The sequence below is a fragment of the Paramacrobiotus metropolitanus genome, unplaced genomic scaffold (assembly GCF_019649055.1).
Source record: "Paramacrobiotus metropolitanus isolate TYO unplaced genomic scaffold, Prichtersi_v1.0 Parri_scaffold0000062, whole genome shotgun sequence".
NCBI classification, from domain to species: domain Eukaryota; kingdom Metazoa; phylum Tardigrada; class Eutardigrada; order Parachela; family Macrobiotidae; genus Paramacrobiotus; species Paramacrobiotus metropolitanus.
This window is the reverse complement of record NW_026570282.1, coordinates 112967-134069: the sequence shown is the minus strand read 5'-3', so window position 1 is coordinate 134069 and position 21103 is coordinate 112967. Positions and strand designations below refer to the sequence as shown.

Below are 21103 nucleotides of genomic sequence, written 5' to 3'. Positions count from 1 at the left end.
TTGTTGTTTTTCGTTATACCATTGGTCGGAGTGACGTCGGTGTAGCCAGTGATGATTTTGTGTAACAACTAGCAACCCGTTGTCGGCGTCCGTTGTGCAATCGGCAATCTAATAAGATAGAGCGCACGGCCGCGAGTAGCAATGAGTGTTACAGAGGAAGGAAAGGAAGCTGGCAGGAGTAGCGGAGATGTCAAAAGTTCTTTCAAAGTTACTTATCGAGCAGAGTGAGGATTTAAATCTATCTGAGATTCCGTATCCACAGTAGCGACGCTGCTCGACGCCTTGGGCAGTATTATTCGTTCGTTTATCAGACTATTCATAATGATGATCTGAATCGTTTTGGCTGCCATTGTGCGCGATTTGGCTCAGCAGGTGCTAAACAGGTAATTTGTAATATGGATGATGGACTGGTTGCAGTTGTTTGGTAAAGCAAATTCGCTCAAAATGACGCTGTCGTGCTGACACAGATACCATGAAAAATTTACGAATAATTTTCTGGGTAGCCGTAATTTTGTTATCGCTTTACTAGACAAGATAGAAATACCGTTTCGGTTTAATATTATTAAAACGGTGCCGCTGGTTTTCACCATAACTTCGTGTACTAAGACGTATGTAGTATGTACGAATTACTGGAATTTTTGCTAAGCGCTCGAAATTATTTTGTACGCTAATTAGAAATCATTTTTTTATTGCATTGATTCCTTTTGCATTAGGCGCGGAGTGGAGGCTGGGCTTGATCGGAGAAGAGGAGCTTCTCCAAGGATGAGCGCGACAGTGGCTGTGCCCCCCGTGGGGCCCTCCAATGGCATCCAACGCGGTGGAGGGGATGGACATTCCAGTCTGTCCCGTCAGGCGTCCGGAGCCCATATGCCATCATCGCACGGATCGGGAAAATCGCTCAATTGTCGCGTGGAATTTTTGGATGATTCCCATATTATTTTTAAAAATTCTGTAAGTGAATTCGAGAAGGACTTTGGTCACTTTCAGCTTTTTAAAAAAGATATAAAGCCGATTTCTTACAGCTTTTCGAATAAAAACGCTCAGGGAATTCATGTCTGGGTTGGGAAGCGTAGTGGTTATGTAACGCTGGATAGGCATGACGGAGCAGAGTTTATTGCGTTTTAGGATATTTCAAACGTTCGCTTAGTAAACAGTGCTGTTATTTTACGCACAAGCAAACAGTCGGCTTTGACGGAAAGCGATAACTGCCGTTACGTTGACGAGACTGTATGTATTCAGATATTTATGCTACTTTCTATGCAGTGGTTTTTCATTTTGTTGTGTTACGATAGCCGAAAAATTTTTATCGATTTCCCTTTGTAGAACTTGTTGGGCAGAATCTAGCACTATAGATAGTTCTAATGTTCTTCCAGAAAAAAATGGGTCAGCTGCACAGCATTGAGATTAAGATTAATAATCGTTAGCAGAAAGCTGAAATATCGATAATCACTTTCGCGGTATTGATAGAAATGTTTCAGTTCGAGCTTATGAGGAAAATTAAATTTTGTGGGATTCTGTATTCCCGTACGTATGATCCCTTTTAAGGTTTACGTAACACCTAACTACAGTACTCCAACCATATCTGTGCAGAGTTGTGTGAAAATGCAACTCAGGGCATCTCCAGTGCTTCTTGTCCATGCATAACGAAACTGTTGCTTGTATAAATTATTGGCGGCTTCCGTAGTGATGTTCATGTTCGAACTACTGTTGACTTGGCGGTAAATGAAACTTTTGTTGATTAAAATACTTGAAGCTTTTTATAGTATGTGTTTGTTCAAAAGGTTACAGTCCCATTGCCATGCGCAAAATGGGTTACGCGACTGTTTACTGTCGCGTCCGTTTCCATTTTGCCTAGGTGTGTATCATGGGATTGGTACATACGACTGCTTTTAATCTATCCATCCTTTTTTACAACAAATCGTTTTTTGACTTTTTACAAGGGGACGGACGATATTCTCTAGATTTGTAATCAAGAGTTTATTCGCAGCGGTCCGTGGATGTCGCTGCTTTTTTTGACATAGCGTGTTTATAACATGCATTTACGAGGTGGCCATGCTATTTATTTATTTTCAGTTACGAGAAGTTGAATTTGATAGGTGAAGTAGACAATTTCAGACCAAAAATAATGCTGTAGGTAGGCTGACTAAAGTGTGTTAGTGAAAATGCTTCGTTATGCATTTGGCAATTTATCATGCTCTGTGGCATCGGACGAGAAAAGCCACTCGTCTGGAAGGTTGTCTTGCCTTCATCTGTAAATTAAATTACATAGAAGAACAAGGTTATTGTTTTTTTTCTCCTCTTTGAAGCTTAAGCCATTCCGACATTTTCTGTGAACTTGAGAACACGCGGCATTAATATTATCCACATCCATGACAAATTGTGGTTAATAATGTGGAAAATGTTTCCGTGCTGAACGTGTTGCCGGGATTTTAATGTTGAATACACAACCATTTGGATAGTACGAGGAAAGCAGCGGGATTACGATAGTGTTGTGCGACTCGTATGGAAACGAAATGGGGAAATGATAATTCCTTCGGTCATTTCGACGGCACTTTATGACGAATCAGTTTAGTTGATGCGTGAAGAGCAAAACAGCCGTTAACGTTGTGTTGTGCATAAAATCACAAACTTGCACGAATATCCCCAGCCGTCAGAGTAGAATGTAGGAAATATATTCGCATCATGGGAAGAGTTAGTTTATTGATTTTTAATTTGTCTTGGCCCGCGATGTAATACTGGAATTCCGACAGAACATGCGCCACTGTGCACGGACTGTAAGTATGTACGACAGAGAATAAGTACGACCAGTGGGCCGAATGTCAGCTTGAGAACATCCCGTCGTCCAGACTTTTAGTGGGAACGCGAATTATTTTCCTCTTGTAAATCCCTTCATTCTAAATTCAATTCACATTGATTTTCCTTGTTCCAATCTCGCGCTGGAGTCTTGTACGGCTGCGCAAAGTCAGACCGCTACCGACTCGCACTCACAGTGTACGCAGCTCGAGTGAAACCCGAAAAGAAAGATAGATTTTCCTTCTCCCATAGCTGTAGCTAATGTAGATTTCGCGTAGCCGGCAGATTTTCATCGGCAATCAGATAAGTGCTGGTACTATCGGTTTTTGCCTAATGGTCCCGGTTTGAGCTGTGTGTGTGTCCTCGACCGAGCGCTTGTTTTGTGGTTCTTTTCAAGTGGCTGGCTGCACTTGAATGTCAGTTAGCGGTGTATTAAGGAGTGAAATTTATGCAAAAAATAGAATCATGACTTTGTTGTAGCTGTAGAGCGTCGGCACAGGCCGGAAGGAAGTTGAGCGTTCGTTTTTCTTCTCACTAATGAACGAAACGATGCGACCGGCATGCGCCCGACGAGAATTGGCTGCTAATGAGAGTTGAATTTCTTCGGCTGTATCGTATTGCGGCAGCTTCGGCAGTTGCGACCACGTGCTGGGGATTTTGCTTCGAATGAGTTCTAATATCCCAGTGTCGAAAAAGTAAAAAACTTATGAACTGCAGATGTTGTTGCACGAAAATTTTAGAAAGTAGTTAGAATTTCGTTTTTACGGTGGTTGGATCTGCACAACTGATCTGTTGCAATCCTTTTTTCCGCTGTGAAAAAAAAATTCGAAATACGACATAATGTAGCAATCACCTATATTTATGATGAATATTAATGTGTTTTAACGGAAGGTGCGCGTTAGGCAATCTATAGTGAATAATTAATGTATGCTTTGATTAGAGGCGGAAATACGTGGAAGAGCGCACTATTTGTTAGCTCATCCCGGAACATTTGTGTGCTCACTTTCATGTGCCCGTGGATCAACGGGTATGACATAAGAGCTACAAATTTTTGTGAAAGCCCATAGAGAACGCGTGGAAGAACGTTGAGTGGATAACAAACAAATGGATGGGGCGACGTATAAAGTTGATCAGCAAGCGTGTTATAGAGAACACTGGCTGATAGGCGGTCGGAAAATTGCTTGCGCGGTATTTAAATGGGAGCAGGATCTGTCCAAAAAGGATTTTATTTTTTTATGACAGTGTATAGCAAATTTTTTGCTGTGTGAAATAACTAGTCGCATTTGTTCAGCGCGGAAAAATACTGCTCCATTGATCCGCGATAGTTTGACGCTAAAGGGCACATGCATTAGTGTGATCTAGAAGGGATATGTTCTATCACTGAAGCAAATTGATGGGCGCAGCTGTTGCAACAATATATTTTCCGTGCACTAATCAATGACTGAGGCGTGCTTAATTTTGATATTTACCAGACCATACGATTTTATAAGACAATATTACATACGACGACAATATTACTAATGAGTAAATTAACTTCAATGCAAATTGAAGAATATGATTTTTTCGAAACTGCTAACCTTTTGAAAGGTTCGACAGTAGGTACGCCGTACGAGTAAGTCAGTAGTTTTTTATTGTTTGCCACCGTTTCTAAATGCTTGCGGATGCATCATTATGACAAGATTCTGGAATGGTAAATATGACAAGCTTTTTATCTGAGAATCTACGAAGATATGATCAAGTACGTTGTTTTGATTTATATATTTTTTGGTAAATCCAGACTCGCTCGGTGCTTGCAGATTTTTTTACTTTCCGAACAAACATCTCACCTGAGGTCCTAAACTTTGTTAACGCAGAGCAAGTAGGCTTTTTATACGATCACTTTATAACAAACTGCTGTGTGCTGACAGCACGCATCTCCCATAATTCTAACACATTAGAGGTGGAACACTTTTTCCTTAATTGCATACGACACTATTGATTGCTTCCAGTTCCGGTTAATTGGCCGACACAGGTCTCTCTGGAAGAACTATACTGCCGCTATTACGGATCTGTATGAACAATACCGGAAAGATTAATTGAACAACACCACGATTCATTCGTCATAGGTCGCTGTTTAACTGCCTTTTATTCACCGGAAATCTCTTGTGGTACATTTCCGTACTCCAGGTCGGATATCCGAACAATACGGAAATTAGGTGTGCGAGGTAGCCGTTCGACTTCCGCTTGTAGTCCGCCAGCATGCTCCGCGACAAATCCGAGACATTTTTTTGCGTTAATAGTATTTTGAGATTATTTCGTAATAGTCGTAATCATTTGGAATTTTAAGTTCGTTTCGGGATTTACTTATGGGCTATAACAACACCCACGTAATTTCTAACTCCACTCTCCAGTCATAATAATTCGGTAACAAAATCTTCCAGTTAGTTATTACCTTTTTATTATGAAATCGATTTAAATCATGGCAGCAGCGGAATGAAATATTCATAACAGATACAGCTGGATAGGTTTGCTTAGAACTGGTTACTTTTGGGCTTTAGACTTTCACTAAGACGATATGTTCGCGAATCAGTCAAATTGGATTATGCGGCCCTGGCTATCAGTTTTCGGTAAACATAATTTGTCAAAACGCTGTACGTCATGCATCAGCAAATTTACCTAAAATTTGTTAAAAAGTCTGTAATTTTTTGGGACATTTTCATTTGAGTTTAATACAGCACATTTAGGTTGACCCCGTTTTGACTAATCTCTGTCATTTGCTCACCAGTGTATTTTTGCAGCCGAAAGCCCGAGGATCGGAACTCTTCACCCAAGTGTGTGAACATTTAGCACTTTTGGAGAATGATTATTTTGGTTTGGAATACACTGACAGTACGGGCAATAAGGTTAGTTGCACGGACATCCCCGTCACTACTAAGCGTGAATAGCCAAAGTGTGACAGGAAATTAGAGCAGGTTGCTTGTATGTTAAGTGTTCGAGTAGTAGCTGTTAGTCTGATTGTTTCTTTTTATAATGTGCGTTTTACGTCTCCAGTACTGGTTGGACCTGGAACGGCCCATTGGACGGCAGTTGGGATTGGCGGTATCATCCAGTAACACGATAAATCTGCATTTTTGTGTGAAATTTTACACACCCGATCCCGTACAACTGGAAGAAGAAATTACGAGGCATGTAGTGCTTATTTTCGCTTCAAAGATCTGATTTCGTCATGAAAAGTCCTGTTCAACCTTCTTTGGGTTTCTTTTTATGAAACTTTATTTTATTTTTATATTTGACGATCGCAGTAATGAAAATACTGAGTAGCAGTTACCACAAGAGTAGTGTCGTACCATGCGCGCAGTTTTTCGAAGTTTTTCTTTCAGGTTTTTACGTTCAACTTTTTTCGTTGAAATGAAAAATTTATGATGAAAGAAGGGTAAAACATACTGTGCAATCTTTTGAGTTTTATAGCCAGGCTAAATTTGGATATTAAGGAAATTAATTTCCGGTAGTCTGTCCCAATCGATGTGGATAGTTAATCTCTGACGGCATGTAGCAGACTGTAGAGCACTCTCATTTCAAGCTTTACAATGTAGGTCAATGGAGTAAAATTGCTTGTTTTGTTATTGTAGATATTTATTTGTATTGCAAATTAGAAAAGATTTAGCCAACGGACTCATGCCTTGCCAAGACACCACCGCCGCCTTGTTGGCTGCTTATGTTGTACAGGCTGAGGAGGGTGATTATTCACCGGATAATTATCGGGATTACACATATTTGCTCAAGTACCGGTTTCTTCCTCAGCAGGATGTTATGTTTCTCAGGTAAGCCATGCAAGCATGTGTCTGCGTGATTTTAACAGATTTTTACAGTGCACATGGTTCACTTCCTCTTCTGCATTTAAAAAATCTAGCACAGAGGAACAAAGGTTGTGGTGCACAGTTTGCTTATTTGGATTTTCATCTAATCTTCAGATTTGTACTGTGGTCAATTTTTATCTGCATTTTTGTGATAAATTTCTTCAGCTGTTAAGTAAAGTATTTTGTATCGTAAAAAGGTTTTTACCTTACTTCTGACTTTTCCGACGCGTACCGTTTGCGGAAAACCGAGCACGACAAGTCCAGTAGTGACGGTACCAGTGGCAGTACGTACTGGAGATATAGACATTATCGATATTAACAGTTACTTGGATAACCTAATTAATGGCCATAAATGAACAACGGTTTAACGTTTGATTGAACGACACTGCTGTCCATGTTAGGATTGACAGTCAACCCATCTCTTCCCGTTGAATAACTAGATCGCGACGGGATTATTAGTAAACTGAAGAAGTTGTCACTTGACCTGTTTCGCTAGTGGAATATTTCGCCCATACGTATAGCTACTGCTGACTTCTATCTGATTTTTGTCAAGAGCAGCTGTTCGTGACAAATCGTTTATAAGTTGCATGGAAAGGGAAATTCTTCTAACAAAAGCCTTTGACGCTTTGACAAATTAATCGTTTACTGAAATCACGGATTTGAGAGTTTTTAAATCGGGAATAAAGATATTAATTAGAAAATAGCTTGCGTCGCCCCCCGCCAAGGACTAATCCTCTGTGTGAGTAATTACACTATGCCGGCGTATTTGTAATGTTTTATGCATTAGAGTTTATGCATGGCGAAATAAGTGGGATGTGATAATTGCGCATTGATGACATATGGTAGCATTCAGTTGAGTGATGGTAGTGGAGAACTCTTATGTGGGTATTTTGTAGCCAAGTGCGCGATAGCCATCTGCAACTCGTTGGTCAGTCGCCGGCGGAAGCGGATTTGAATTTCCTGGAAACTGCCCGACGATGTGAGATGTATGGCATGCGCCTACATGCCGCCAATGTAAGTGGACACGATATTTGCTTCTCTCTCATCGTTGTTTGCCAGCAGAAATACGATATCGGGTAATGTTTGGGCAAAACTGGAATTATGGAAGCTTTATGGGTTGATTTAATAGGGTAGGATTCTGCTTTTGAAGTCGCTGCTGAGCTGGGAAAAATATAATTAATTAATTTGAAAAATGTTCGACCTTTCACATTGCAGTTATCGATATCTAAAAGCCAGAGGATAGTTAACTAACGGTTGAGCACGAAATCATTAGAAATAAAATTATCGAAAGTGGAGAGCAAGGATAATCCGTTGCTGATGAAATTTTGTAGTCTTTATATGATATAACATATAAATTATATGTTATAAAAGTGATAAGGAAGAATTCCAGTAAATCGTTGTGCGAGGCGAAACGTGAACGGGAGTCTATGGAAGTATTTATCGTGACCGGAAGCGAGATTTGCTGTCTGGTTCATCGGTCATGGCCCGTGGTTTTGCTATAAGCGTACGCGACGTGGTACAACTACGGCAGTAATGTGTGCATTCTATTTGCTTGCAGGACCATGAAGGCGTCGCCCTGAATCTGGCTGTAGCACACATGGGCATAGTTGTCTTCCAGAATCTTGCGAAAATCAATACCTTTTCATGGGCCAAAATTCGCAAGCTGAGCTTTAAGAGGAAACGCTTCCTTATCAAACTGCATCCAGAAGGATTTGTAAGTGGCTCGGGAACGACTGCGGCTCAGACTAATTGCATAATATGTTGACTAAGGTTTCACTTCCGGTTGGAGCACCCATGTTCTCTCGTAGAAAAAGCCGTAGTTTGATAATGAAATATTGATTGCTGAGTTACTAGCTAAACTATTGTATTGGCCGACTTTCTTGTGAATCGAGTTTTTCCACTGGTTTTGCGGTTGCTCTCATAAGTCTAGCTGCTGTAACTTGATACTTTTTGTTGTGTCAGGGATATTTTATATTTTGGAATGCTTTGTAACGTCGTGGGTGATATTTTCAGGGTTACTATAAAGATACTGTGGAATTTTATTTTGATTCGCGAAATTCTTGCAAGAATTTCTGGAAGAAATGCATTGAACACCATGGATTTTTTCGATGCCCTATGGTGGCATCGCTGCCTCGTTCCAAAACGAGAATCTTTCCTTCGGGTTCGTCTTTCAGGTAAGCGATGCCGTTAAGGTGACTGTTGTTCAGATTTTTAACCAGGTCAATCCGGGCTTTATCGTAGATTTTCTGGCCGCACGCAGAAGCAAGTCTTGGAATTTGCTCGTGATAATTACGGCAAGCGGCCCAGTTTCCAACGCGCCAGTGGGGCTTCCCGGATCCGCTCGTCTCAGAGTTGTGGAGCTTCACTGGCGGCGACCCCGCTCTTACCGATGGCAAGAACGCGGGACAGTCGGTACAATACCACGGGTGGTACACGCAGTCGCAAAATGCAACAAGGCGAGAATGGAGTGTTGGCACGCTCACGAAGTGAACCCATGGAGGTGACAGAGGTTTCTGCCTTGCCTTTATTCTGTTATTTGGATGTAGGAACAAGGGTTGTATGCGTACGCTGTCTTGCAGGCAACTAATCCGGATAAGAGCAGTGATAGTGGCAGTCGCACTCTGGAACGCACACAGCGAGTGGATAGTGCGCATGAAGTAAGGATTATCCTATTATTAGGTTCATTACGGGGTATGGTTTTCTCTGATTCATTTTGCTTTAATTTCCTCTGTCTCCCCAAACTGTTTTTATTTTACAGCTGCTGCTGAATAGATTCTTAAGATTCGTAATGGACTAATTTTTTTTAAAAGTACTGTTGTTTTTAAATCAGCTGATGTTCTGCCATCTAATTAATATCTTGCAACTCGCCCGCACGTTTACATTTGGCTAAACGATGATTTACTGTAGCAGGTGCCACTGTCTTCCCGCGAACACCTTCCTGACGACTACACTAGTCATACAACGATTATGCGGACGGAACGCTATGACGACTACCGTCCCAACGGACATGTCCAGGAGGTCGCCGTCACGATGGAAGGTGAATTAACGCCACGAAGAATATCCCGTGACAGCGCACTGGGTTATATTACACATGAAATGCCGCATGAGTTAGTTAATGTTCCGGTTGTACCTGATGTTGATCATCACGTGCAACCGGCTTTGGTATCAGAAGATACTGAAGATGCTCTGGCTCGGGTGGACAGTCTCACGGGGGTGGACATTGACAAGGACATTCCCTATGTCCTGTATAGACGGCATATCCACTGGGATAAGCCGTCGTCAGTCAGTACGGCGGGGTCATCGCGGTCAGGGCATAAGGAGCAGTTTGTTAAAACCTCAATGACCAAGGATCAGGATGGCAAACTCATCTATTACATGGAGACGCACAAGATTACACCGGAAAGTCCACATCTTTTCACCTCCGCCAAACGTGTGCCTACGCCTCCCAACAAGTTCCGAATACTGGATTACGTTAACCGGAAGAACTTGCCACCGGAGGGCAACTTTTCATACGAGGATGATTCGGCGTCCGTGGATTCCATGGAACGCGAACTGTTTGAAGCACTAAAACAGAAGTATCTGCAGCGAATGCGGCAGATTCGGGAAAAGTCCCAGTCGCAAGAGTCCATCAGTTCCAACGAATCAGAGACGTCATCGACTTCGGCCGATTCGTACGACACCGTTAGTCTGGAAGAGCTGACTAATATGCGAAATCTCAGCCAGATCTTTGATCAGATTTATCCCAGCGGTAACGAATCGGCCGCGTTTAGCTCAACGACCAGTATTAACACAGTTACCTCCGTGCGGTCACTGCCACAATGGGATCCCAGAACTGAAGCGGAGATCCAACATATGGCTGGAGTGATTAGTACCGCGTTTCAGAATAGTGAAGATGAAGACACGCTGATTGAACCGCCAAACGGGTTCGGCGATCTGGAACTGCTCAAACCCAAACACCGCCGCGAAAGTTACGAATTAGCAATACGGGATGGGCGCGGTCGGCCTTCGCTCGCCGGCAGCGATTCCCATCCTCCACCCGTGCCTCCGAAGCCTCCTAAGCTCGCGGTCCTTGCCAAATTCGCGGAATACTCGCAGTCGTTTCGGGATAGTTTTGATCTGTCAGATATGGATTTAAGAGTATTTGATGAGCGATGTTACGGCGATATTCAGCAAACGGTTCGCGAGACATGCAGTATCGGTTTAGACCGGGTCACCTCATCGGAAAACATGTCGTCGACATCTGACGAACCGCTGGATGTGCCTGAGATTAGCGTAAAAAAGATACGAGCTTTAGTGCGCACGTACAATGTTCACACAGAAACCTCCTCTACCTCAAGCAGTGATACCGTCGAAGGTGATCGACGTAGCCCGAATCTCAATATTCAGGATCTCCCCTCTCCTAGTCAGCTGTCCGCTATCCCGATTGATATCGAGGATATTGAAATTCCCGACGTGCCGGAGGAATTTCGCGATGCGCCGGCTGTGACCGTCGAGCCGGCACCGCCCACGACGGTGGTCGCCGAGCCGCCAGAGTACCAGGCGTGGAAGGCCCAGATGAAGGAACTCGAACAGTTAGCCGGAACACGCTCCAGCAATGAGCCGTCGCCGGTGACCCCCGGGACGAGCGGACAGCGCAACGTCCCGTCCCAGAGTTCCGGGGGCAGTGGATCGAATTCTGGAGGTGGTTTTCGGGCATTTACACGACGGACGCCGATCGGATCGAGCTGGCTGTATCGCGCCACGAGTAGTGATCCCGACTGGGAAGACTCTGAGACGAGTGCCTCGGATACGCATCCGAGTGGCTCGCGCGAACCCCGCCGCACCCCACCCAAGTAATACTACCTCTGATATCTCAGATATGGGGGAAGAATATGATGGTTTATGTGTCGTAAGAAAACAGTCAGAGCATCTTTTTCTAGTCGATGAAGAGATACGGTTTTTTATAAAAGCAATCTGGTCTTCCGCTGATCTTCCGGTGTGGCATTTCTTTTTTTATGAGCGTGTTTCTTTCTCTCTCAATCCTGGTGAAAATAAGTTTCCTGATGCATTTCTCTCTACTTCTCTCTGTATCTGTTAGAGAAAGGGTTTATGTTTGCCGCCTGTTGTATTGTTGATTGTTCATGAGTCTTATTCTCGGTGGCGGCCTTTATTATTGCATACTTCATGGTTCTCAGCTGGTGAAGGGTATTAAACTTTAGCTCTAAGTATGTGCACTCTTTCGAACTGCTTTCTGTTTTCACGCTTTGCTTAATTAGAGATGCTCTGGCTGTAAGCGATAAACCAGACGGGAATGATGAAAACCAATACAGCCACCTGGTTAGGGAAAGTAGAGTTGCCAGAGCATCTGATGTTCGAGTACACCCAGCAGTATGGAATAGGATCGTTACTATTAGTGTACGACAGGGCAGTAATTACTCGGACAACAATATCCATGAGATTTTGTGGCACGCTTAATTTTTTTATGATTTTAACATTACAAAAACGATACAGGGTTCTAGTTATCTGTCAGGGAGTCAGCATTCAAGTGACACTAGAAGAGTAGGTAGCATTCAAGTGACACGCGGTGCAGTTTTCGAGAGTACGCGGTACAGTAATTTTCGAGAGTGTTACAAAAATTATATTAATAAATGGTACGAGTACGGAGTATGGAAACTGTACATTCGAGGAAGTAAGCAATATTTGCTTACAAAACTGAAAACTGCAACTGTCCGGTAGTTATCATGAACATGAATTTCTTATGGTATGTTTCTAACTAATATCATTGTTCAACTTTTGAGTGCAGTTATAAAACTATGTTTTAATAAACATTGTTTTCAGTAAATAACGCCATAAATTTAAGCAATGGTTAACTAAATGCTTATAGGCATGATTTCGACTCCGAATTTGTTTGCTGGCAGGTCACTTTCCAATTGTCACATTAACCTCTTTGAAGTGTTTGTCTATTTTGTTAATGTAGCCAACCCAAACACCGATCATGAATAGATTGCCAATGTGAAGTGCGCATATTCCAACTTGTCGGAAGAGTGAAAGTTTCGTAGATTCAGACCGTAACGGGCGATTCATTGGCCGAAATGGCTGTGTCATTATATTCCCATTTCTAAAATGGGAAAACATGTATTATTGATTACATTGTCCATTCCGACATCGTTTGGACAGCATTCCGTGCAGTTAGAGTCCATAGAGTGCGTACATTTAGGTACACATCAGACTGGTTGGAGGATTACTTAGGGGAAGTTGAAAGTTCAGCAAATATTATTTAACTACAAGAAAGTGGACGGAGCAATTAAACTGCTCTTGTGGATATACGTGATTGAGGTTCCCAACAAGCCACCATTTACACGTCGGAGTAATTTTTGGCATGTTGAATTGCTTTACTCTTATAATAATCGCTAACACGGTAACACCTTACTGCTTTCGTTTGATAGGTGTCAAAATTTAAATTTGATATTATTGCACCAGTTTGATTTACGCAGGGCAGGAAGTCAAGGCATTTCATCTTTCTTTCAACTTTTAAGAAACAGAGGGTGCATGTATTCAGTGTAGCTGATTTTGAACACAGGTTCATACTTAAATTTGCCAAATATGTGTGATTTTTGTTATTTTTTTCTTGACGATTGTTTTAATTTGGTGACAACCTTTGGGTTTCAGTTTTACTAATTTACTTGCAAATTTGGGGTCTTGAAAATATCACTGATATTGCCAGCAGTTTTAGCACTTGGAGAACATTCTTTTATTTTTGCTATTCATGAAATTAAAGCCGGCTTGAAAACAGCCGCTGCTCTGGCAACGTGCCGGCGTTTTTCTGGTTGCGTCGGTAACCTAGTCCTGCAAAATGAATATTGTACTATTGTTGCTGCTTTTGTCTGGATACATAATTTTGAAAAAGAACATCATCCGACGGTGTGGTTATTTGACTAGTGTAAGTAAAACTGGAGTAGGGCATGTAATAACTAACAAAAAACCCTACTGTTGAGCGTTCTGGGCGCACATTTCCTGTCATGCAGCGGCATGGTCGGATTTAGTTTTGGACTTTACATCCGCCCTGCGTGTGTGAGTGGCGTTTTGTGTTGCGACTTGACAAGCCATAACCGGGAAATGACAAACTCATTTCGTCTTAGCTGGGATATCTCTTTTTTGGTCCTTTTCACGACATGTCTTCTTTAGCATGTAACGACTGCCAGTCCGGGATCGGTAGAGCAGAGTCGCAATCCAGCTGTGTTGGCGGCACATTCGTACAGTTACTGATATACATACTCGGCTTGGGCGTATAACACATACACTTGTTCCGCTGGAACCAACTGCTAAAGAACATTGCGAATTTAATCTCCTGCCGCCGGAATCGATTTTGCATACGATTGAGCGGCTGTGTTGTATAATTTGTATGTGCTGTGTATAGCAGTGTACATACATGGGGAGACGGGATATATTTTCTTTTGCTGAATTCAACGCCAAAACGAGCTACACAGCCATTCAATAAGTTTTACTATATGTAAAGTTGTGGCAGGCATTGAAATGATTTTCTGCTGATGATGGCATTCACGCATATATAACTGACTACGCAACGCCGTGTCCAGAAATGTGTGCGCGCTGACGGGTTTAATCAGGGAAATGCATCGCCGCCGCAACAACATCCCAGTTGTGCTGCAGTGCGCCTGCGCCGTCATGGTGAATCCTCTTGCCATCAGCAATTTGACAAATTAGACACTTTGCTCTTTCATTATGAAACACTAATCGAACCTTTACAAGTGGGCAGTATGTGTGCAGCCCGGAGAATATCTGGGAATAATATACAGACCATGGTCGGCAATGCGTATACATCAAGGAAAAATGGTCGATACTCCCAGTGATAGTATTGTATTATGCGTGTTGATGGATTTCGCGGACTAATTCACCAATTGGCCGCGGCAGACGCTTTGGTGCAGTGAACTTTCCGGCTGATTGCAAGACTGCGCGTATATATCCCATCTTTTGTACGCCCTCCGGGGTTTTGGGCCTGCGTCTCTCTGTATAGATGGCTCGTACGCTCTTTTATGCCGCGGTTGTCAACGTGAACAGTTGTCCCGTATCATTTCATAGCCGTTTTTCTCGGTAGTAAAATACCCACTGACGACCGGAAGTGAGTTTTTGTGTTTGGTTGTTGTTTTTTCTCGGTTAAGACGTCATCAGGAATATCCCGAGCCGCACACCACGATCGACATTGGAGCGTAAGAGTGAAATCTCCCTATCGGCTCGCCTACTAAATGGCACCACGCCAGCCCCATCCGCTGGTCACGAACTGGAGGAATTAGCACGCAAAATTAACGGCTGGAAACTGCAGTCGGCAGCCGCTGCCAGCGCTAACCAGGAGTCTTTTTTGGCATCATTTGAGAGTAAATCGTTTGGTGAATCGTTGCGGACATTAGCCGATGACAGTATGGATGGGCGGAAGAGGGTAAGATTGTGATATATACAGTAGCGGTATGGGGATCGGGCAGCATAGCGGTAATTATCCCATCAGGCAATTGCTACTTCCGCTTGCAGGACCATGATGCCGGTATCGGTTGGCATCGCTATCGCTTAAGTGCCACGCAGCATATCCACTCTATATTACGCTCAATTGAGCTTACGATATAATTGTCCCTAATTCGCGGAAGAATATGTTTATTTTATTGGACACGACGGATTAAAATGCCTCGGCCGGTCAAATTGTGGTCCATACAAATTCGAATATTATTGAGCATCACAAATTAACTGTTTTCTACGCGCTTTCATATACTCGTATTATGTATGCAAGAGACTCAAAGCCAGAACCGACTCAGAAGAGAGGTATTATTTGCAATACTACTGTTTGCAAAATTAAGCAGTCGGCTACCATCATAAAATAAGCGTTTGTTCAAATGCAGACAAATTTTTTTAACAAAATTCGTTTTTTACAACTTAAATTATTATCGTATCTGTTTGCTGCAAAGGCCCGATTTCCACTTTTTATGTACATGCGAACGCCACCGCCATTGGGTTTACTTAGCTTTTATGCACTTACGTTTTTTTCTTGCTTTATCCATATATCTATCTTGTAATGTGGCGTACATGAGTTCTGTAAACTGCCCTAATGATGTCGATGAGCACGGAGAACTTCAAACTGGAAAAAAGGGTGTGCTCACCAGCCTCCCACATCACTGTGCAGTCGGACGCATATTTGTCATTGTGTACTTAAGCTAATTGGTTTTCCTTGGGTGTGCAATACGTTATGTAACAGTAAATGTACCAAACGACTGGCATTTTGCTGTCAACTGCTCCACAAGCGCGCCCTAAGAATAGATGCGACATACATATGTATTTTTCATAGCGAAAACATTTGTATGGCCGTCTGTATACCATGCATAATTTATTGGTTTCTCCTTTTAGCGCCATCCGTCCGATCTCGGCTACTTCATTGCTAAGGAAATTCTTAATGGGGAAAGGACGTATAAGAAGGACCTTGAAGTTCTTTGCGTGGTAATTATCAAATTTCGTAAATCAAGCCAGATGATTAAAATTGCGTTTTAATTGAGGTGGCGAAATTAATAATTACTTGATAAACCAAATGTCGTAATGCTAGATGATAATTATGATAAACGCCCCTTTGCACGGTCGCGCTTTCCTGAAAGTTCGGTGAAAGACAAGCTTTTTAGTTTTAACGAAGAAACAGCGGCCGCAACGCACAAGTAAACAAACAGAATAAATAAATCTGGTTATTAGTGGCTGTCGCAACAAAAAATTGGGTTACATTAATCGTAATTCTAAGATATTGCACAGTACGCATGCGTTATGCGGACTCATTCCTTTAAGTACACGCACGCTACTTCCGCCGTGGAAGAATCTACTTTCTCGCTGGGTCAAGTCACTTAGCGGAAATCTAATAAAAAGGCAAGCATGCATCGTTTCTTTGGTCGTTTCTAGCATTTAAAAAACGAGTTGAGCCGGTCTGAGGAGATTCCCAGTGGACTACTGCACAATGTCTTCAGTCTGCTGCAACCTATCTGGGAGAGTCAAGGGACACTACTAGTTGATATCGAACATCGATTATCATCCTGGTAAGCAAGTATTTCATCGCTCCTGCTCTCCGTGTGACACGCAGCTAGCAACGGTGCTTGTACGACTTCATCTTGTGGTCTGTGTACAGGGACAATCGGGTCGGCAGCGCGGCCTCCTCGCATCGCAGTGATTGCAATCACATCGGTGACCTTTTGCTCAGACAAAACCAAGCCCTGGACCAATATTGCGCATTTCTCCTCAAAGTGCCTGATTTTCTGCAAGAGTTCGACGTGGCCTTGAAGAAGAATAAAGCTTTTGAACAGTTGTACCGGCGTGTTGAAGGAGAGAAATACTGCTACCTGCCATTAACGGCCTTCCTGCTCAAACCGGCGCAGCGGCTGCTCAGCTATCAGAATGCTCTTGAACGTACGTTTTTTCGAATTCAGTGTGCTCTGTGATGAAAAATTTAATTTTTTATATTGCTGGTTACTACTTTTCTCGATTATACATTTCTTTTTTTACATTGGATTTTAGAAGGAAATGGAAAAATTTCTTTTGGGAATAATATTGGAAATATTCTCTTTATAAATATTCTGTTCGGTTGTTCAAAAACAGTTATTTTTCCTGTAATTATTAAGGCAAGTACTTACTTCCATTTGAGTTAATTGATTTAAATCCATAAAAAGGCACATAATAGTCTGACTCAATTAAAATGTTGCGACTGGCTAAACGGGAAGTGCCGGTGTTTTTCGGTCAGATCTTGTTAGCCGGGCGTGTGTTGATGTGCGTCTGAGTGAGGTGATGGGATTGATTTGACAGGTCTGCTGAATCATTACCCGGCCTATCATTCGGATGTGGGCGACTGCGAAGCGGCCCTCCAGAATCTCCGACGTGCCAGCAGTACGGTGCACGACGCGGTCCGGCATGCTGAACACTATACCAAGCTGGCGGAACTGCAGCGCGATCTAATGGGAATTGATAATCTGGCTGTACCGGGACGGGTAATTTGCGCTTCTCTCTCTTCCCCGTACACACATATAATGACATATCTATCGGCTGGTATTAATCTCTCTCCTGTGACATATTGAGCAGGAATTTGTCCGCGAAGGATGTCTGCAGAAATTATCCAAGAAAGGTTACCAGCAGCGTATGTTTATTCTGGTAAGCTGGGAATTTGTGTAATGGTTTCTATCGTATGTATCCCGGGATTTTCCCAGTAGACGAAATTGTGGATTATTTATTAAGGCTAACTGGCGGCAGTTGCAGTACATGTAGTTTGTTGTTGCATATTTTTTTTTATCCCGCATATTTCTATTTTGGTGGCGCATATTAAGCTTTTATTTACTAGCTTGCTAATAATGTAATATAAACTACTTGCTCCTTTTTGAAACGAATATCATGCTTTTTGTCGTTTGGCAAAAGTAGTTAACAAGATGGAGCGTATTACGATTTTCGGGCTGTTTTCATGCAGAACATTATGGACATCAGCTAGCGATTACGAAAGGTTTTTGATTGCAGTTGACCGATTTGTTGTTATACGCCAATCGCACAGCCAACCCCGTTGCCCCGTTTAAAATCCACGGACAGATCGGTATCCGTGGTATGATGGTGGAGGATTGTGAGGCTAAAATGGGCATGGAGCATTGTTTTACCATCTACGGCGGAAACCGAGCATTGGTGATAGCTGCTAAGTATGCCCACAAATTTTGCACTGCGGTTTTATAAGTTTTCGCTGCAACACTGATTGTGATTTCCGCCTAGTTCATCCGAAGAAAAATTATGCTGGCTGCATGATCTACACACTGCTATTGAGCAGTCCAAGCGCTTAGCCTACGACAAACTAATTCATTACGGTAGTCTGAAGTCATACAGCTCTTCCGATGAGATCTTGGATAAGCTGGAATCAACACCTCTCTCCCCAGCGGCGCATGCTGGAGTGGATGGGAAAGCGTCAGTTGAGCGCAGCACACTGTCCAGCCGGACTAATACGACACTGCATGTGTGTTGGCACCGCAATATGACCATTGGTGTTCGTGATCTCTCCAGGGCCTTCCAAGTAAATATTTTTATTTTTTTTGTATATTTGTTGTTATTTATTTATATTTTATTTGTATATCTGTTTCTCGCTGCATTAACTGGGTCGGTTTTTATTACATTTGTTCTCCGTAAACGGCCTTCTTAAAACACATGGTAGGGAATTCACCAGTAGTTTCTGTACTATTAAAATAAATTATCCGTGTTTTTTATGTGAGGTAGTCAACACTTCCTATTATTTTTTTTAGTTTGTTCTGTTTAAAACCATTTACATGATAAATTACCTGATCACTGGACCTAATAATGCATGTCGAGACCACTATCTGACCTAGTGGTACCAAATTTCCGCTTTAGTTGCAGATGAGTGGATATTTACTGCGGAAATTCAAAAGCAGTGATGGATGGCAGAAACTCTGGGTTGTGTTTACGAATTTCTCCATGTTTTTCTTCAAGAACAATCTTGAGGAATGCCCGCTTGCTAGTCTTCCCCTGATTGGATACCGTGTATCGCCGCCTTCCTCTGAGGACCAAATTCATAAAGACCACGTATTCAAACTGCACTTCCGCAATCACGTGTATTTCTTTCGAACGGAAAGTGAATACAGTTATTCAAGGTCAGGTTGCTAATCAGAAAGCATTCTTTCGTTTCATATACTCTTTTCGATTTTGTTGTGATTGTTTTTTATTTTACTAGATGGATGGAAATTATCGGCAGTGCTACAGAAACCGAACTGCTCAGCGATTCGCCGGACAATAACGGCTTAGGCATGCATGTTTAGATTTTAAGGTTTGATTTTTTACTGGTTTTTTGGGTCTGATATGAGCGGGTATGTTTTGTATTCTGCGGCTGAGTGAAATGGGTCTGATGTCATTTTTGGTGTACAAAGGTCACCATGTGGCAGCTGTTGCTCGAAGAATGTGAAGGGGGCAAATTTTTGTATTAAAATTAAGGATGTTTAACAAATTGTGGCAATCAGTCAGTTAATACCATTTTTCAGGAACAGCAGAGCTGCACAAACCACGTTAAATAACACAAAAAGTTCACTGGTGTATTATAGTTATTGGGGCTTATTGGGAACCGTTGACACGGCAGGAGGAGGAATGTTGAGCTGGACTGTATCGGTTTTTCCCTCGCTGTCGGTGATGGTAACAGCAACCTTGTTTGATGCTGCGGCAATCATTTCAGATTTTGCCAGGATCATTTGACCGCCTGGGTTCATCATGTCCGGGAACAGTTCAACAAGTCTGGAAAAAACATATATGCGAAAACACGCTGGCTGTTGTAGGACAATGCAGATAATCATCGTTAGGGTATAACAAATAGTGGTTTATCAGTGATCTGGATACAAGGCAAAACTGAGATGCGGGAAACTCATAGTGCGATACATGAGGCAGCAAAAGTTCTCTACTTCTCTATCTGGATGAAGATCTTGCATAAAACAGCACAGTACCCTACTGTACATAGTTCTGAACATGCATCGATTGCTGCATACCATTTAGCTGTCTAATAAAAATTCGAATCGAAAGGTCAGTTCTACCAAAGCCTTCATAACAATCACAAAATTGTCAAACCAGCTCTAAAAATTAATGGTCTTTGCAAAATTACCGCAAGTCGGGACCAGTTTCACCGTTTAGCTTATAGTGCCGCATTAAAAAGACCAGAAGGTACCAGTAATTGTTTAGCAATCAAGCATCTACCAGAAAAACTAAAGCAAACAAACAAGTTTATTACTGCACAAACTGCCCAACTTACTTCTCTCCTGTGGTGATCTTGTAAGTAAAGGGAGCCTTTCCACCGGAAGCCGAGACAGATCCGACAATGGTGCCCTTTGGGATAGTACTGGCTCCCCTGTGCTCACTGCTTACTCCTGCAGCCTTGAGCGCGTCAGCGTGGGCATGGCTAATGGCAATGCAGGCCACAACCGTCGCTACCAGGATAAGCTTATTCATTGTCAAGGTTATTTTGGAAAATATGAACCTGTAAGGGATCGGCTACCGGCCAGAAATAAAGTTAAGTGATTTGTTTCAGTTTTTATGCTATGCTTTACGGACCGGATGAAGGCCAAGCCAATGTCGGACGGTATATTCATGAATTATGTATCAGCAACATCAACTGAAATACTCTCCTTGAAAAGTGCTTAATCGTTCTCCAGCCAACCTCTGAAGATGATTAAGTGCAAAAAATTTTGGAATTTAATTCTTTCCGTGTCGCCAAAAATTCGAGTGGTGACATTTAACTCAAAGATTGTCGAGAATATTGTGATGTAATACGAACGAAACTCGATAACACAGTGATGAGTATGTACGTAGCTGTACAGTTGGCATGTCGCATTTACTGATTTTTCTGTGACCAGCCAATGTTGTATAAATCTGGTGCTTGATTTCATCAGTTTTTGCTTACTGTCACTTCGTTTATAAAACAACAACACTTGTTAATCATAATTTTT

The 21103-nt window shown here is 42.3% G+C and overlaps 2 protein-coding genes across 5 annotated transcripts; one reads left to right on the top strand and one right to left on the bottom strand.

Annotated features, from left to right (window-relative positions):
• The first annotated feature begins 130 nt into the window (after positions 1–130).
• Positions 131–19606, top strand: LOC129593449 (FERM, ARHGEF and pleckstrin domain-containing protein 1-like). 4 transcript variants are annotated; one of them, XM_055489771.1, is made up of 21 exons: positions 131–383; positions 714–951; positions 5571–5675; positions 5824–5957; positions 6402–6593; positions 7526–7643; positions 8188–8343; positions 8643–8803; positions 8871–9138; positions 9209–9286; positions 9540–9666; positions 14786–15060; positions 16014–16103; positions 16548–16681; positions 16771–17048; positions 17442–17623; positions 17715–17783; positions 18141–18313; positions 18384–18678; positions 19011–19270; positions 19351–19606. In XM_055489771.1, exons 2-21 carry the CDS (start codon positions 763–765, stop codon positions 19433–19435), a joined length of 3369 nt encoding a protein of 1122 aa, XP_055345746.1. In that variant the 5' UTR covers positions 131–383; positions 714–762; the 3' UTR covers positions 19436–19606. The 4 variants fall into 4 exon arrangements, with proteins under 4 accessions (XP_055345746.1, XP_055345747.1, XP_055345744.1 ...); XM_055489772.1 differs by having other exon boundaries at positions 132–383; positions 8871–9129; positions 9537–9666; XM_055489769.1 differs by having other exon boundaries at positions 132–383; positions 9537–9666.
• LOC129593450 (uncharacterized) lies at positions 19576–20693 on the bottom strand. The gene is made up of 2 exons (XM_055489774.1): positions 20410–20693; positions 19576–19901 (listed from the first exon to the last, which is right to left on the bottom strand). Exons 1-2 carry the CDS (start codon positions 20604–20606, stop codon positions 19715–19717), a joined length of 384 nt encoding a protein of 127 aa, XP_055345749.1. The 5' UTR covers positions 20607–20693; the 3' UTR covers positions 19576–19714.
• Between the last annotated feature and the right edge of the window lie 410 nt (positions 20694–21103).

What these genes read in the sequence shown, in the direction of transcription:
- LOC129593449 (XM_055489769.1), top strand. Translation starts at nt 763, where the DNA reads ATGAGCGCGACAGTGGCTGTGCCCCCCGTGGGGCCCTCCAATGGCATC. An exon ending in CCTTCGGGTTCGTCTTTCAG is followed by an intron (nt 8,804 to 8,870) that starts GTAAGCGATGCC and finishes GCTTTATCGTAG; the next exon opens with ATTTTCTGGCCGCACGCAGA. An exon ending in GAACATCGATTATCATCCTG is followed by an intron (nt 16,682 to 16,770) that starts GTAAGCAAGTAT and finishes GTCTGTGTACAG; the next exon opens with GGACAATCGGGTCGGCAGCG.
- LOC129593450 (XM_055489774.1), bottom strand. Translation starts at nt 20,606, where the DNA reads ATGAATAAGCTTATCCTGGTAGCGACGGTTGTGGCCTGCATTGCCATT. An exon ending in AAGATCACCACAGGAGAGAA is followed by an intron (nt 19,902 to 20,409) that starts GTAAGTTGGGCA and finishes TGTTTTTTCCAG; the next exon opens with ACTTGTTGAACTGTTCCCGG.